General features: G+C 45.0%; 1 protein-coding gene across 10 annotated transcripts in view; it reads left to right on the top strand.

The window, feature by feature from the left end:
* Positions 1-18,482, top strand: part of CTBP1 (C-terminal binding protein 1) — a 392,310-nt gene extending 373,828 nt beyond the window's left edge. For 9 of the 10 annotated variants that reach the window (XM_083148178.1, XM_083148092.1, XM_083148604.1 and 6 more), the window contains 5 exons: positions 2,489-2,703; positions 6,247-6,377; positions 8,602-8,729; positions 9,896-10,013; positions 17,264-18,482. In XM_083148178.1, the coding sequence (XP_083004304.1) occupies positions 2,489-2,703; positions 6,247-6,377; positions 8,602-8,729; positions 9,896-10,013; positions 17,264-17,450 (779 nt within the window). In that variant the 3' untranslated portion in view covers positions 17,451-18,482. The remainder of the gene's footprint in view (positions 1-2,488; positions 2,704-6,246; positions 6,378-8,601; positions 8,730-9,895; positions 10,014-17,263) is intronic. The other variant, XM_083148263.1, reaches the window with a different exon arrangement.
* Positions 18,483-18,715: the final 233 nt, after the last annotated feature.

Genomic DNA, 18,715 nt, shown 5'->3' with positions numbered 1-18,715 from the left:
TTACCTATCTTGAGCCCGTAGGTAGCCCTGGTCCTGATATCCTGGTCCGTGTCGGCGTCTGTATCCAGTCGGCATCCCTGTCGGCGACGGCGTCGGCGGTCCGGAGTCCGAAGAAATCCATTTGGGAAGCTGTGGAAGGAAACCATACTCACCTGTCCCAGCGCGACGTAGTCCAGGTAAGGTCTTTGCAAAAAAAACAAACCGACACCCGAACCAAGCGAACAGGCAGAGAGCCGCACGGTGTGTTTGTTTACATCGTGCGGCTCCGCCCCCGAATGCCGCTATTGGCCGCCTTGCGGCCTAGCGGCCAATCAGGAGCCGCTAGGCCGCAAGGCGGCCAATAGCGGCATTCGGGAGGCGGAGCCGCACGATGTAAACAAACACACGTGCGTCTCCGTCAGTCCGGTCTGGTTCGGGTGTCGGTTTGTTTTTTTTGCAAAGACCTTACCTGGACTACGTCGCGCTGGGACAGGTGAGTATGGTTTCCTTCCACAGCTTCCCAAATGGATTTCTTCGGACTCCGGACCGCCGACGCCGTCGCCGACAGGGATGCCGACTGGATACAGACGCCGACACGGACCAGGACATCAGGACCAGGGCTACCTACGGGCTCAAGATAGGTAAGTATCAGTATGTATGTGTTATGTATGTATTAAACTTTTATTTTTCACGTGTGTCAGTGTGTTTATTTAACTCTTTCTTTTACTGTGGAACTACAAGACCCAGCGGGCCCTTTAATGCCCCGCAGGCTGGGACTTGTGGTTCTCCAAGTCCCAGCTTGCGGGGGAGGCTTGCTGGGACTCATAGTTCACCAGTAAAAGACAATGGTTTTTATTCTATTTTTTACACAATACCATCAGCTCGATGCCCACCGCCCAGGGGCATCGAGGACAGCACCAGGCTTCAGCCTGGTCAGGTAAGTCCTGGAGGGGGGGGACCCCTTTATTGGGGGGGTCCCCACTCCCCCAGGGCCCCTGGCCAGGCTGACTGGTCGGTAGGGTTAATGCTTTGGCCGCGGGAACTTATATCATAAGTGTCCCCCGGCTGTGGCATTACCCTGCTGGCTGGTTGTGCCTGGGGCTGGTTCTTAAAATACGGGGGAGCCCTAGTCATTTTGTCCCCCGTATTTTGGGAACCAGCCCCGGACCTGGAGCCTGGGGCTGGTTGTAAAAAATCAGGGAACCCCTATTTGTCGGGTTTCCTGATTTTTTATTACCAGCCCCGGCTCTTTCAGCCTGGTGCTGGTTACGGCAGTGGGGGGGACCCCACGCCGTTTTTTTTTTTTTAAATTCTCCCCCCCCCCCCCCCCCCCTATCTTTACACTGCTTAAACGGGTTTTTAAACGGGTAAGTGTGAATGTGACAAAAACAGCTTTTAAACGGTAATTTACCGTTTAAAAGCTGCAGTGGGAAAGAGTCTTTATGGCTCTTACCCGTTTAAAGACCCGTTTAAAAAAAACGGGTCTTTACCCGTGTAGGCAGTGGGAAAGCAGCATTAATCTATTTTGCTGGGTCGGTATCTATTCCATCTATTACCTAAGAGAGATATGGTGAAAACATGACCTACTGGGGACAGTAGCATGGTAGGCAAATTATCATATTTTATTAAAGGGAGTGTATATGATGAGACATATGTATATACACTCGAACTCACACACCTCCCCTCCTCCCATATACACACAGCGCTAAATATAGAGCAGATGTTAGTAATGCATACTGACCTGAAGGAACCTTTCCCTGCATGAGTGAGCCCCCTGCTGGTGAACTGTGGTATTGCAACAATTATATCGCGTCAGACACATGTAACCCTCAAGGATGATGTTCCTGCTCTGTCTAATCATTTCATTGCATTGCGATATAACCGTACCACGCCCTGCGATGTCAGGGGACACTTGCTGTAGCCCTACCTACTGAGTACTCGGGGTAAGGCATGTATGATATTGCTACTGCAGCATAATGTGCATTTACAAAGTGACATAGGCAAGTATATAATGCAAACTAATGTATGCGCCATAGAAAGGAGTGAAGCACCAATTAAAGTTACTTTATTTTAGCAGCTGGTGGCCAGGGTTGTGCTAAAACGCAGGTTCTCAAACTCGGTCCTCGGGACCCCACACACAGTGCGTGTTTTGCAGGTCTCCCCACAGAATCACAAGTGAAATAATTAGCTCCACCGGTGGATCTTTTAAAATGTGTCAGTCATTAATGAGTGCACCTGTGCACCTGCCGGGTGACCTGGAAAACGTGAACTGTGGTGGGGTCCTGAGGACCGAGTTTGAGAACCCCTGCACTAGAACCTCCATTCCCGCAGTGACCTTTTACCATGCCACACGTCATTGAGTGGACATTGCCGGTAAAACAGAACTAGCTGTTTAATGGTCAGTTACAATATGAATGGATGAGGTGCCTCTATGACGTCACTGAATATTGTTTGCAACCTGTGTAGCGGAAGGTAACGCCCTTCTTACATTCTCTCTCTCCCTTTGCAGGGCGGGTTGGACAAGCGGTTGCTCTGCGGGCAAAGACTTTTGGTTTTAATGTAATTTTCTATGACCCGTACCTGTCGGATGGGGTAGAACGGGCGCTGGGTCTCCAGCGCGTCACCACGCTACAGGACCTACTGTTTCATAGTGACTGTGTTACTCTACACTGCAGCTTAAATGAGCACAACCACCACCTTATTAACGATTTCACCATTAAACAGGTAAGTGCCGTTCACCCGTAACAGTGACCCGGGTCTGTTGTCTTCTACACCAAGCCAGTTCCGGGGACCTCGCCACAGCCTAACGCGGGCATTGTTAGCTTGCATTCTCTGCTCAGATGTAGGTGCAGGTAGGTTGTAGATGAGAAAGGTCATTTAGCAGATGCTGGGGAGGTTCTGCCCCTGCAACTCCCTTCCAGCTGTGGAGCATAATCCGCTAATCTACTCCATGCCGGGCCTTGGAGAAGACTCCTCATAACGGAGCACTGGTCATGCCTAATACAAAGGTCCATGTTATCCTTCTCCTATGAAGCAACGGAAGCCGAGACCTCTTAAGATAGATTTACAAAGTAATCTCTCTGCTGCTTATTACTCAGGGAGTTTGTAAATCTCTATTTTACAACATTATACTATGGGGGAGGTTGGTCAAATCTCGAAAAGAGCCTCTCACGGATTTTTTCAGTCACATCCTGTAAAATGTCAAGAGCTGATTGGTTGGTTGTTTTTTCCTCCAAGATTTGATACATCTTCCACTATATGCCGTATCCACTTGACTCAGTATTTTTTCATGTATAGTTCACATTGCAATTATGCCAAGAAAAGGCGATAAAGTATGGGTCAAGGATTTGGGATGGGATATGACCGGATCCCTCTGGCAAAGCCCTTAGGGTAATGCCAGTTTATGCTGGCATTACCCTCAGCTCTGAGGTACCAGCTTCCAGGGCTTAGTAAATACGGGAAATGTGGTAACTTGCCATTTGCATGGCACATCCCAGCATGCATTGCCACCATTGTTAGCATGCTAGAGCAGCATAACTGTGGCAGGGCATGCTGGGATGTGTAGTTCCGCACATGATGCCTAGCCCCGGTTTAATGCACGTTGTAGTGATGTGAGTGTCACAGATTATAATCCATTATATGCGCAGATCTTGAAGGTATCCTATTTCTTCTGGATATCTGTCCTATCCCTATACTGCGATGTCTTTCTATAGTCCTGACCGTGTTTTATACTGTTATGTGGATAATTTCATATCCGATCGATGTGGCCTAGATCAACCACATAATGGCCGACCATGCTTAGTCGAGCGCGTCTAGTTAGACGCCTACAGATAGCGGCGTCTAGATCAACAGTAATAGAACTTCGACGCAAGCATTCCGTCGACGGGAACGTGATGGACAGACTCAAGGTTCGACATGAGTTTTCACTGTTTTTGGGCTTTACACCGACTTGGTTCATACTTTCCCATCCAAGTGGACATAGAGTTAGATTATAATATTGTGCCGAGAGTAGCGAGGCACCGTGCCTGAATCATGGCGAGCCACGCCGGGGGGACATTGTACGCTTATTTGGTGTCCATGTTGACCTATGTCGACATAGCCACCAATAAAACGTCTCATGTCGACCTTGTGTCTGTCATTCATGCTCCTGTCGATCTAACGCTAGCATTACTTTTGTTACTGTCGATCTAGACCTGGCATGTCCAAACTGCGGCCCTCCGGCTGTTGTCAAACTACACGTCCCAGCATGCCTTGCTATAGTTTTAGCATTCCCTAATAGCAAAACTGTGGCAAGGCATGATGGGACTTGTAGTTTCACAACAGCTGGAGGGCCATAGTTTGGACATGCCTGCTCTAGACGCTCTACCATAACTGATTATTTTACTATGTACGAGTAAGTAGGTGACTATAGACTAGTGATATTTATTGGTCTGATATTGTCCATCCAGAAATGATTCCTTATCCATTCCATTTGCAGAACCTCGCGTTCTACTGATCTTTATGCACTTTAGAATGTAAGCTCTTGTGAGCAGGGCACTTGTCTCTAATACCGCTCAATGCGGTGTAAGTATGCTCTTGTACTGCATATATAAAGAAACTGCTAGCAGTGACCTCTTGTGTGTCCATATAATATCTTATAAACGTCTCCTTTTTGATGGGAATTTAATGTCCTCATTTTCAGGGTTTGCAAAAAATGTCACATGGGCTTCTGTGGGGCGTCTAAGCATCATCTGCTAAAGGGTTAATTGAGACTGTTGGAGTTGAAGGGGTACTGCTGCGTCCTGCATTGCACATTTTGCAGGTGTTTATATATATATATATATATATATATATATATATATATCTGCTAAAGTGTTAATTATATATATATATATTTTAAATATTCTGTACTTGTAACAGTGATGAATAGCATGTATTGAGCTATTGTCTGTGTATATCATTAATGTATTTACTTGCAGTATCTCATATGATTTCTAATATGCATGGATGGTGTAGTGCAGGCATGTCCAAACTGTGGCCCTCCAGCATGCCTTGCCATAGTTTTAGCATTCCCTCATAGCAAAATTATTGCAAGGCATGATGGGACTTGTAGTTTCACAACATCTGGAGGGCCATAGTTTAGACATGCCTGGTGTGGTGTAGCATTGATGCCTCCCTGCACAGATTTCCTCACCAAGGCACTCTTGTGTGTGGAGTTTGGATGTTCTCCCCACGAGTGTATTTTTACTCTGGGTGCACCAATTTACTCCAACTAGCTGAAAATGTGCTGTTCTGTTACTGGATTCTGACGGTAAATTGACCCTAGTGTGTATGAGTGATAAGGAATATGGGTGAAATAAGCTCCACTGGGACAGGGTCTGATGTGAAATACTCTCCGTAATGGGTGTGTGCTACAGTATAAATGACTGTTCTCTATCTCTGTGCAGACAGCGGTGCTTTCCTGTGGGGACTATGTATTCATTTATTTTGCTGGTTAACCGCGAAAAACATTTGTGTTTTGAGCCCCTGTTTTAGTACATTTATGAAAACCTTTTTTGAGCAAAACAGCACGGATAAAAAATGATAATTATCAGAGCCAATAATATACGGTATAGCATTCGTATGGCTGTTCTTAGGTCTTGTGATAGCTCTCTGGCTCCCTCTACTGTTCAAAATGTATATAGTCCTTTTAGATGTATCTACAGTAAATATCATTATTTAGCGATCACTTAAACAATTATACAATTGAAATTGTATAGACTTCTATTCAGTAATCTCGTTGTTGGAATTTGAAATATTTTTTTTTTACGTCTTTTAGCCAATAACCTTGCAGTCAGTTTGTATGGCATGTACGGGGATATATAAATGAATGTCTCTGCATTCTATCCTGCTGTCGAGCATTCTGTTACCATGGTGACCATGGCAGGCTTAGCCTTTCTCAGTGACAGCTGCCGTATATCTGGTTAGTCAGGACATTGTGTAGCGAGTCCTGATGTGTTGTGTAACCTGCAATAACTGAACCTCTATTCACTATGGCATCGTGCCTCCTTTATAGGTGCAGATGCAGTTCAGTTTTAATGTGGGACTTTTTGAGGGTTTTGTTAATGCTATTTAGGTTTAGTCTTCAAAGTACAGGAGTTGGGAGTTTAATAAATGGAATAAGTCTAATTTGCTTATTAGTGAAGGAGGGGGGGGGGGGAGACTTTTACAATTGTGTAACTAAAACTTTTTACATAAAATGATGGGTGTTTGCTTTGCCGGTTTCTGACCCCTTGGTTTACGTTGCAGATGAGGCAAGGAGCCTTCCTGGTAAACACAGCGCGAGGGGGATTGGTCGACGAGAAGGCGCTCGCACAAGCCTTGAAGGAGGGGAGGATACGAGGAGCGGCTTTGGATGTCCATGAGTCCGAACCTTTCAGGTACTGTCCCTTATCGGCGTTGATTTGTCACACTTGCCAACTTCTGGGACCACCGCTTCAGGAGTTGGGAAGAGAAGTCCGAGGGGTGAGTGCAGATGGGTGGGTGTGGTCACACCAATGGCAGACACACCCTTTGATGCACAAAGACGCGATTCTTCTAGTGGTGCAGTAGGGGGTGGGGCCTGGAGTTGCATCCTTAGAACCACCCAGTGGTGATGGAAAACGCACCACAAAGGCTCTTTATTAGAATGGGAATCGCAGAAGGGTGGCCTAGGCCCTACTCTGAGAGGAGTCTGAAAGGGTTCCCCAAAAGTTGGAAGTCTCCTCGACGTTCCATAAGGGTTTGTTTTCTAGGTCGCCCAATAATGTATGACTGTGGATACCACATGCGTTATGTTCAGATCGGTTCCCTGCTTCACGGAGTATATCATTGAGCCCCATGTTTACAGAACGAATATAAAATACTTTGCTGACAAAATCTAGAACAGGCGCAGGAGGTGTTTATTTCAGAAACTATAATCTATATATGTAATGTAATGGCGATCTATATACTACTAGGTGGCCTGGGCCACAGAGAGCTCGCTCTGATGCTTCGTTATTCTATTGTAATGACTTACTGCTGATGTCATCATTTGTGTTGGTTAGGGAAACCTGTGTATATATATAAGGAATAATGCATCCCTTACTGTAAATTATTATATATATTATTAGAAGTCATCGCAGAGATCTGTGACCTGTATAAAAGTACCCGGCCTGCTGCGTCGCCCAACCCCATAGAAACATTTTGGGGGAGTGCCTGGCGGTGCCACTCCGGCCTGAGAAGAGCAGAGCAGGGGGCCCCTCCTGAGCATGCGCTGGCCAATCATATGGTATTTATTATCTGCAGTAATCATGGATTGCTCTCTAATACTAGACTGCATTTACCACGGGTTCTCTCCCCACACTATCCCATACCTGGAAATGTCAATACATTTGTTATACGTTTGTACCCTCTTCTGTACAATAAAGAGTAATCAATTCAAAGAAATAAAGTCATTTAAATAACGTCAGTAACTAATGTGATGTAAGGGATGTACATACGTGTTATGAATGTAAAAATAATGGATTTTGTTGTCAAGGAAGAGATTGGATCTATGGCTGACCAATCATAGGTCTTTATGCTGCAGCCAATGAAACGGATCCAAGGCTCCTCATCTAGAGGCAGCCCCTCCTAAATGCACATTATTACATGCTCCTGTTGGTGCATAGAATGTGCATTAGACACCATTACATGGTAAAGCTGCTGACTTTGCAAACGCAGCTCTCAGTCATTAGCCCTTATTCAGATCTGATCTCAGTACACATTTGATCTCAAAATGAGCAAAACCATGCTGCACTGCAGGTGGGGGCAGATGTAACATGTGCAGAGAGAGTTAAATTTGGGTGGGGTGTGTTGAAACTGAAATCTAAATTGCAGTGTAAAAATAATGCAGCCAGTATTTACCCTGCACAGAAACAAAATAACTCACACAAATCTAACTCTCTCTGCACATGTTACATCTGCCCCACCTGCATGGTTTTGCCCATTTTGAGAACAAATTTATACTGCAATCAGATCTGAATAAGGGCCATTGTCTCCTATGTTCACACTCAGCCGGACGGAGTCCTGCGCGGTGCACAGGAAAGCTGTACTATTAGTCAGCGGCAGAAAGTCAGTGAGCTGGCTGGGGTGGGCTTTGTATATGTGCTGTAATATACATAGTTCCATCTACTAAGGTGGAGATCAGCTGTGTGTGTAATATATGCCTGTATGTAGCTGGAGAGATTGCCCTGGTGTCAGCTATAGGCCAATCTGCTGTCACTCACATTATAGGTCCGGCTGATGACCCAGCCAGTGGACATAAAGGGTGCAATACAGCAGGGCTTCTGGTTCCCTGGACCCCTGTGCGCTGGGCATTGTGTATGTGTGTGTGTGTATATATATATATATATATATATATATATATATATATATATATATATATATATATATATATATATGTATATATATATATTTGGGGTGACCTGGACCCCTGTGCTCTGGGTACTGTATATATATATATATATGGGGTGACCTTCCCTTTGCTCTGGGAACAGTATATTAGACTGTTTTTTTTTAGATGTTTTTATTCATTAAAAAAAAAGAAACGCTGTTCAGTTGGTTCCTTTTCTGGCCCATGTGTGACAGATTTCTTTGTCAATTCAGCTTTGCTCAAGGTCCACTGAAAGATGCACCGAACCTCATCTGCACACCGCACGCAGCTTGGTACAGCGAGCAGGCTTCCATAGAGATGAGGGAAGAGGCAGCCAGGGAGATCCGCAGAGCCATCACAGGTAAGGGCCGGTCTGGGCTGCAGTTCCGGAGCCTGGCACTCGGAGGCTGCTGGCTCTCCACACTGAACGTCCTTTAATAGAGATTCAATTATATTATACATTTTCTCTGAATATTTCATTACGTAGAACTTTATCGAAAGGTTTCCGAGAAGACGAACAACCTTGAAATTTGTGAAATTCGCCATATTTTCTAATGAAAGTAACAAAAGAGCGCCTTCCATTGTATCAAAATATTAATTTTCTTGGGTGTTTTTTTGTCTTTAAAAAAACAAAAATACAATGAGATTGTATAGTTATTCACAGGCATATATTGTGTAGGCCTGTTGAACTACGAGATCTTCAGAGAGCCCGTTTGTATCCAAAGTTTGGGATTCTCTTATACCCTTTCACATGGCAAAGCCGGATTGGCCATTATACAGAGAGTGACCCAGCTTTAACCCTTCTTATAAATGGGGTTGAATTGCTGGGTTGTTCGACCCGGGATGTGCTTTCACACCGTACCTTGACCCAGGTCCATAATTCACCAACCTGGCAATATCCTTATATCCGCATTATTTGGTTAGTGACCCCCAGATGTGAGATATTTTTACATTTTTTACTACAGATGAAGGCAACTTCATTCATCCCGACAGTGCACTATATATTCCCGTCTTGGCACGTCGTCAGAAGTGAATGAGACGCATATGCATGATGCTCACACGTCGCCGTCTCATCGAATGGCACGCTGAGGCAGGAAGATATAGCGCGCTGTCGGTTTGATTGATTTTTCTATAATAACAGTTACAAAGATCTAACAAATAATGTACAGTAAATCAATGACAATGACAATATTTATAACTGTGATAAGTCAATATTTGCACTTTAAATAACTTGACCTTAATGTTTACTGCTAATATGTTTTGGGGTCAAATTTAGTGCTATAATTGCATCATTACATTCAGGTTCTATTCTTGGTTTACAGAAATCTCTGGGTTCTGTTTTGCCATTGGGAGGGAAGAAAGTCCCATAAAAGTCCCATACAATCCTCAGATCCTTGATCAACTTTATTTATTTTTGTAAATGTTATTGTCATTTTGATTGTTTTGATGGGAGTTCTGTCCTGTGAATCCTGTGACCTTTGGCTTGTATTTGTGTCTCTCAAAGCTATATATTTGTATTTTGTAAAGGGCGTATTCCCGACAGCCTGAAAAACTGTGTCAATAAAGATCACTTAACAGCAGCAACACATTGGGCCAGTATGGATCCTGGCGTAGTTCACCCAGAACTGAATGGTGCGGCGTACAGGTAAACACGTTTTAGCTTATATATAAATATAAAGATTTTTATATATGTACTATCTTTAGAAAAATCATTGAACAGAACTGTTGATTGGGCAACAGAGTTACCTGTGCACTCAGAGCACCAACAACCGGCCAGCCACTGTCATGGTCAGTTGCTTGTCTACACCAGGGGTGGCCAAACCGGTCCTCGAGATCTACCAACGGTCCACGTTTTCTAAATCACCTAGCTTGTGCACAGCTGTAGTCATTACTAACTGACACATGACCCAAATTACCTAGCTGGTGCACAGGTGTAGTCATTACTAACTGTCACATTTCCCAGATTCCCTAGCTGGTGCACAGGTGTAGTCATTACTAACTGTCATATTTCCCAGACTCCCTAGCTGGGGCACAGCTGTAGTCATTACTAACTGTCACATTCCCCATATCACCTAGCTGGTGCACAGCTGTAGTCATTACTAACTGTCACATTTCCCAGACCCCCTAGCTGGTGCACAGCTGTAGTCATTACTAGCTGTCACATTTCCCAGACCCCTAGCTGGTGCACAGCTGTAGTCATTACTAGCTGTCACATTTCCCAGACCCCTAGCTGGTGCACAGCTGTAGTCATTACTAACTGTCACATTTCCCAGACTCCCTAGCTGGTGCACAGCTGTAGTCATTATTAACTGTCACATTTGCACACATGCTGCATTCATTCCTACTATAGATCCACATGTTGCCTAATATACATGAACTGTTGGTATATGGTAAGGACAGGTTTGGCAACCCCTGCTGTACACTATCCTAGTTTCTATTTAAAAAGACATTTCATATGTATCTACTTGACTCCTGTATTAGATCCACATAAGTAACTGTGTAGGGAGTGATTCAGGTAGATAGATTACACACTCTAAAGTTCATCTTTTCAGCAAGAATTGCATTAGACCAGATCAGTGAAACACATGTCGTTTTTTCTATTACCTCCGCCTGCTGTATGTCTGAGTACTAGGCCACTTATTGTTGTGAGATGAGGTGGTGGCAGCACAAAATGTTATCTGAATACCTAATTTTCTGCCTCGTTACGTTTCACTGGGTTCTTTATGGTCTTAATGTTAATAAATATATTTGAGGTATGGTTGAGGAAAAAGTGGCACTAATTACATTGTATAGCTCCTGTTTAATAGAGGGTACTTTTCAGGGAGTTCCATTATTTAGAAGTAGTCCTTAATGTAGCAATATTGTAGTTCCTTCAGTTACCTGCAGAGGGTGCTATTGTATTTAATAGTTGCTGACCAGGAAACATTTACTTCAAGCTGCCCAAGTGCGGTGTATTATAGCAAGTTCCAATTTTCTTTGTCTGAGCGATGTGAGCAGTGGTTAGCTGCAAAGTTCTCTCACGTGCATATAAAACGTCCTCTATTATGAAATTAGATGTGAGAGAGGTGTGTGTTTTGCACCCCTTGCAGTGCAGCATGGTTCCGGGTACAAAGATTAAGACAACCCTAAATTTACCAAAATTGGTATAAAATGGAGATCAGTCATACTCTTCCCTATTAAATGGTTCCCAGAGCGCGTCCATATGCACCAATTAGCCATACCATTAAAATCACCTGCCTAATATTGTGTACGTCCCCCTTTTGCCACCAAAACCGCTTTGACCCATCAAGGCATGGACACCTCTGAAGGTTCCCTGTGGTATCTGGGACTAAGACATTATAAGGAGATTGTCTAGGTCCTGTAAGATGTGAGGTGGCATCTCCATGGCTCGATCAGATTGAGATCTTTTGGAGGCAACTCAACACCTTGAGCTCTGTGATGTTTCTCAAACCATTCCTGAACAATGATTGCATCCGTTCTTCTGTGGGATAGGACCAGACAGATCACTGGTTCTACTTCCTTTACCCCCCTATTGGTAGGTACTAACCACAGCATAACGGGAACACCCCACAAGACTTGCATTTTGAAAATTCTATGACCTGGTCATCTTGCCATCACTATTTGGCCTTTGATGACCAGTTTCGTCACTGTAGTTCTAAGCGCCCATATTCATCAAAGAGCAGTTTCTTCATATTTCTCACACATGTAGGTAGCAGACCCAATCAGCAATGTAGTAATATAGCAGATGTAGCATTAATGATATTGATGTTGGACTCCATCCCTGTACACTAGTATTCGGAAACTATTCTTGAGGCTCCAAAAACTGAACTTCATTCATTGCTTCCCGAGACCCACTCCTTAATAATCCTCTGTGCTTCTCTGGTCCATGAAGTGCACCCACATGACATAGTACAGACTGTACAGTAATACTGCAACGAAGAACCTGGCAGAGTACACGGGTGCCAGTGGCAAAGGCAGGATTTTAAAAGGGGGGTTTCCAAACGGTACACCCCTCCCCCCTGTGACTTTAATACCCCTTTCACACCAGCAATTTCCTGGGTAGGGACCGCAACTAGCGCTGGTGTGTAAGCTTCCCGGGCCAAAATCCCGGCAAAAATTTCTGGGATTTCAACTCCGCTATGGAGCAGGGTTGTTCCCGGGTTAAACCCGGGGACCATGCTGGTGTGAATGGGGTAGGGGGTACTTACCTGGGTTGCCGGTCCTCGGTGTGATGTCAGGCCGGGGATCCACACAGGTGGTGGGTGCAAATGACAGTACAGTACAGGCGGCGGATGAAGATGATACAGCTCTCCAGTGACCTCACTGAGAGCTGCATCATCTGCACCCGCCGTCTGACCTGTCATCTGCACCCGCCGCCTGACAGCACACGAGGACCGGCAACCCAGGGTGAGTATTGGCCACCATCCCAGCTCCTGCCCATCTCCTGGCCTCCTCCCCACCTCCTGCATGCCTCATTCCCATACCAGAAAATGCTAAGACTTTTCTGGTGAGAAAGGGGCCAACCCGGGAATGCCCCAGCATGATCCCCAGGCCGAATTCCCGGGTGGGTCCCTGCATTTTCTGGTGTGAAAGGGGTATAATGCAGCCAGTCACAAACAGTCAGAACCCCCCCCCCCCCCCCCCCCCCCCATAGGCAGGCATTTCACATATTTATAGAATCCCCTCCAGCACAGCCTACAGTATTAATGGCACATGCAGTGAAATGTACCTGCCGTACCCCCCAGCCCCCCCCCCCCCCCTCCAATGTACTGAATCATGCCCACAGGAGTGGTCACCCCAGAGCAACAGTAGCCCACTCACTTCTGTCAGAAAGCTGCCCAGCCACAGCGCTGCTGCTCCTCGGTCTCTCTCCCCTCTCAGGTTGCATCAGGGAGGAGGGAGCCAGACGGGAGCACAGCTCATCTGACTCACCTGTTTTAGCTGTTCTGCCCGATTTTTAAAGGGCAAAATGCACCCCGCTAAAACAGCCTGCATATGAGACCGGGGAATCCCGGCGCCGCTGTAGATAGCGATGCCTGGTGCTTCCCCGGGAGTGCACAGCCTTCGGGGCGGTCAGGCCCGCCCCCTTTGGTGAAAGCGATGGCCGGGCCGGCCCCTTTTCTTGACGTCGGAGGCCCGGGACCACCCAAAATAGCGATGTCGGCGGGCCCAGTCCGCCCCCTTCACGCTGCCCCCTTTGAAGTGGCGCCCTGCCCGCCGAAGTTCCTAGAAGGAACACTACCCACCGGCGCCCGGCAGGGAAGAAAACATCGGAACTGGGCCATCAATAAATCGGGCACCCAGGGGGTGTGGATGAAAAGGTCTAAAGCAGGGGGTGGGCAATAAGCGACCCTCTAATTGTTGATGAAATTCACATCCCAGCATGCCTTGCCTTAGTTTGGCTATGTGGCAGTGCTTATTGCCCACCCCTGGTCTACGGTGTCTCAGTCGACAGTCAATAGCTCAACACCAAAATGTTGTCATTCAAAGGGTTGGCGTTGACAAAATATCGTCATGCAAAAGATTGACTCAAGCAAAAATGCCGGCATGAAAAGGTCGACATGAGTTTGTGAGGTTTTTTTGTGCGAATGTCGACACCTGCCACAACGGGACCCCAATTAGTATAGCTTGTACCCGCACAGGGCTTTCCGTTACCACTGCACTTGGCACACTTTACTGTTTCCAATCTCATTTAATGTGGATGTGAAAGTATAAAAAAGTCCTAAAAATGAAGACCCCCCCCATGTTGACCGTGTGCTTGTGTAGACCTTTTGTATGTCGATATTTGGCAACCTTTTGTGTGAACATCCCCCTAGATAGTGCAGATCTAAAAACCGGACACCATGTAAACTTGATGGTAAGGATTCTTTCTAGAGCACCTGTGTCAGAACCAGATCAGTGCCGGACGGCTGCGGCAGATTTGGAACTGCTGCTGAAACATTGTGATGAGTGTGCGCCATTATTTGCATGGGGCCACCACATGTATCAAGGAATAAGCCTTTAAATATCCTTCATTGTTAATAGTTTTCCCAATTTAGCGTTCCATTTAATGTTGTATACGGATCAGTTCTGGAAAGTCCCCCCCTTTCCCCCCCGCATATGTTTGTAAATTCTGCACAGCCTGGAACACGCAGCCTGAACCAACAACTGGAGTCCTTCAGGTTCCTTTATCTTGCATTCCCCATCCCACCTTATCACACGGCCCCGCTTCTTCCCTGTACGCAGGATTTAAAGCGTGACGTGTGTAAGCACTTTCTAACCTCTGCAGATTGATCACTGGCATGTTTAAAATGCTAATGGACTCTCCGCTGCGAGAAACCCACCCGTCGCAGCCATTGTGAAGCTGGAAATAACGACATACAAATACATTTTGTCCTGCCTTACTATAAAAGTGTCACACTGGTTAAATAACGCCTCTCCTGTAATTATGTGCCCCTGTAAAGGCTCCTTATCTGCTTCCAATCACCTTCCTGCCCACAGCGCCACTTTGTTTGCTAAGCAGAGTTCTGTGTTACATTCTAACGACTATATATATATATATATATATATATATATATATAAATATAAAATGCAAAAAACAATGTCACTCCAGGTCTTTTACTTCAAGCAAAGCGTTTACTGCGTTTACGCAGTGTATATATATATATATATATATATATACCCAGCTCACGATTTCTTTAATAATTAATCATGCTGAAGACAGAATCTGGCATTAAGCTCGGACTTTTATAGTCTTGTTATATTGATCTAGAGTCTGCGTCTTCCGGAGGTAAAGATTACTGATCTGTTGGCGGAATATGAGATGAGGGAATGTTCACATATTGATTTATCAGCTCATTCATCACTATAATTTAGATGTATCGTTCTCAGACGCCCACGCCGCTGGAAGACAAAGACTAGAAAATAAATAAAACCAGGGCACTCGGTCATGTGACATTTTTTTTAAAATACAATAATCAGCCTGGTTAATGCAGAATATGACCTGTTCCCCGGGAATGTCCGAGAGACTCCCCAATTTCTTAGCATCGTCCTGGTCTCACAAGGAGGAAATAAGGTGAGCCTCCCTTATACCACCTTGGGAAGCGGATGGGGGTTGGGAATTGGTGATGCTTCATTAGTTTCCGCCTCTTCTGCATGAAGGGAATAATTGCGTTTGGGCTGCAGTGGGCGGGGCCTGATTCAAATCACACCAGTATGGGCCCGCTTCCTTGGACGTAGGCAAACGTGCGCTGTCTTGTTCCTGCGTAGGTATTAACAATGATTGCATTCATTAATACATTGTTTACATAATTACCCAGGTTATTACAAATGAATGTGTGCGTTATACAGATACCTAAACCAACGTGACTGCACATTCCTCCCTTACCCCTATGCAGCGTGTCCATGTCTGCTTGGTTTGCAGGGTACATAGAAAGCAACTAACCCTGATTGCACAGCAGTCTGCTGTAGATGATTAGAGCTCTGTTACAGCAGTATTGGGGTAATAGTGCTAGGAAGGCCATCTAGTGGCAGATGTGTGTATTACGCTACAGTTGGTATGAAATTTTTGGATCTGCCAGAACTCCATCAGATATAATGCCAGACAGTAACGGTGCCCATCAATCCGCCAATCCTCTGATGGTCATACCAGGGGATCAGGGGTATTAAACATGTCTAATAATCCCGATCCCGGCAGGAATCTGGTCTTTTCAACATGCTTAATATCCCCAATTCCCTATTGCATGGCCGATCATCGGTGTATCCGGTTGGCAGGATTGGGGACTGAGCCTGTAGGTATATTCCTTAAGCGGGTATGGATCAGTAGGTCACCAGCATGTTGGTCCAAAGTCATTAGTTGACATGCATTTAGGTCGACATGCAGGAAGGTCGACTTAAGTCTAGGTCGACATGCAGGAATGTCGACATGGGGTAGGTCGACAGTCAAAAGGTCGACGTTGTTTTTTTCCCATTTTTTTGTCCCGAATGTCAACACAATGGACATGGACACTGAAACGTAGCACTGCGTCCCCTCGCATGCTTCGGGCTCAACAGGGTCATTATGTCGACATGGGTAAGGTCGACAGTACGCTACACTCGGCACACTATTTTATTCTCCCACCGCGCCCTTGTGGATGGTAGGGCATTAAATACCGCTCAGTGGCACATGTTTGCTAAAAAAAAAAAGTGAAACCCTAATGTCGACCTTCCTTCCATGGCCATCCAGCTGTTGTTAAACTACACATCCCAGCTTGTGCGGCAAAAGCTTTAGCATGGCCAAATAGCAAAACTGCAGCAGGGCATGCTGGGATGTGTAGTTCAACAACAGCTGGAGGGCCGAAGTTGTCTCATCCCTGACCCAGACTCATGCCGACCTTCCTGCATGTTGACCTAGACTCATGTCGACCTAAATGAATGTTGACCTAATGGTGTAGACCAACATGCTGGTAACCCAATGACCGTATCCCCCTTAAGCTGGGCACGTATGTGGATGCGGTATTGTACACCTTGTTTAGTATATATCCCTGGCTCCCCCTTCCCATCTGGTGTTCATTGAATTGACCCTTGGGATGTGCTGCACGGGATGAATCGACGGACAACGCGCAGTAGTTACATGTGGCGCGTAATGATAAATCACACCATTGTGCAGCAGATTGTATAGTGTGTATGGTATTGTATTTTCAATGTTCCTACTGTACTATGTCTTGCCTTAGATCATTTTTCCCAAAACTCCTGATCCAATGACAAAGATACAAAACAGTAACTATTATGTTCTTAAATTCCAATCCGCCCCGGCCTTTGCCACCTTGTTGGAGTCGGTTTACCTAGAGGTGGCCGATACTGCCCCCTTGGTGGAGTTGGGAACCACCACCCTTTATTCTCGATTATATGACCGATATCAAATTTTGTTTTCCCCAGCAGGTACCCTCCAGGTGTCGTAAGCGTGGCCCCAGCTGGCATCCCAACAGCAGTGGAAGGGATCGTCCCCAGCGCCATGCCTTTATCGCACGGCCACCCAACCGTGGTCCACCCGCCTCACGCCCCTTCTCCCGGCCAAACCGTCAAACCAGAAGCTGACAGAGACCACCCAAGTGACCAGTTGTAGCCAATGACCTAAACAAAAATAAATAAAGACAACCATTCCTTGCATTGGAGATCTGGAAATCATACGGAGGCAAAAAAAAAGAAGTGTAAAGAGAAATAACCTGGATTTGGATAGCGGCGGAAATAATGAACTTACAGGCAGATCCTAATTGTTTTTAGAGATTGGTCCAAATATACAGTGTAAAACGGGAGACGAGAGGATTTGGAAACTTCGCTTTTGATTTTTTTTCCCTTCCATATAAAAAAAAAATTGTAGTTTGTCCCTGTTGAGTGGACTGGCCTCAGTGTTCCGTGTCCTGTTGGTCCTTTGTTGAGCGAGAAAAGTTAGTAGTTAATTATATCATGAATGTACTTGTCTGTGTACAGTTTTTAGAACATAAAAAAAAAGGGGGGGGTTTGGTCGCATAATTATCAAGGGGGAATAACCTAAGGGAGGCGCTCAGCAAACCACTTCCAAATGTAAAAAAAAAAAAAGCTTAAATTTCTTTTATATGTTATATAACATGCCCAATAAACTCGGCAGATGGCAGATTTCTCAGGAGAATAACATTTTCCCATTCTTTTTTTATTTTTTAAAAACCACACAGTGCTTTGTTTTGGGTATTTTTTTTCTACCTGCTTGTCTTACATACGTGTATTTTTATTTTTGTTTTTTATTTAGTCGCAACAGGAAAGTCTGATTTTTTTTTTTTTTATGGTTCTGTTTTTCCTCCCCTTGTTCCGGCATGGATTCCCTTATTACAAATAATTATGACATTTACGTGAAAGATTTTTGAAGAAAAAAAGTCAAGATTTCAATAAACGAGCATTAGCGCTTCTTGTCACCAGTTTAAAAAAATAAAATAAAACTATATTATATTGGTGGTATGCGGGAAATCTATACTACTGAAAGGTAGTACATTTCATTGCCTACATTCCTTTCTGGTAACGTGGTAGGCTAGCAATATATATATTTTTTTTGGTTAAAAATCATGTTTGTGAGTGTAACCATTTGTATGAATTATTTTAAAGGAATAAAAATCCCAGACAATGAGAGAGTGCAGGAGTTCTAATTATTTAAACAGTCTTGGGTAATAATATTGGGCGGATTTGGAGAAGTGGTTTCTATCCCCATAAAGAACACTGGTGCAGATGTTTTAAGCCTTAAAAAGAGATAAATGCAAGGGTGATAAAGAGAGATAAACATCCAGCCAATCAGCTCCTTACTGACTTTTTTCAAAAACAGCCTATGACATGGCAGCTAGGATGTGATTGGATGGACGTTTA

The sequence above is a fragment of the Crinia signifera genome, chromosome 1 (assembly GCF_055691185.1).
Source record: "Crinia signifera chromosome 1, ASM5569118v1, whole genome shotgun sequence".
Classification (NCBI taxonomy): domain Eukaryota; kingdom Metazoa; phylum Chordata; class Amphibia; order Anura; family Myobatrachidae; genus Crinia; species Crinia signifera.
Note: the sequence above shows the minus strand (reverse complement) of the source record. Positions and strands in the feature narration are given on the sequence as shown.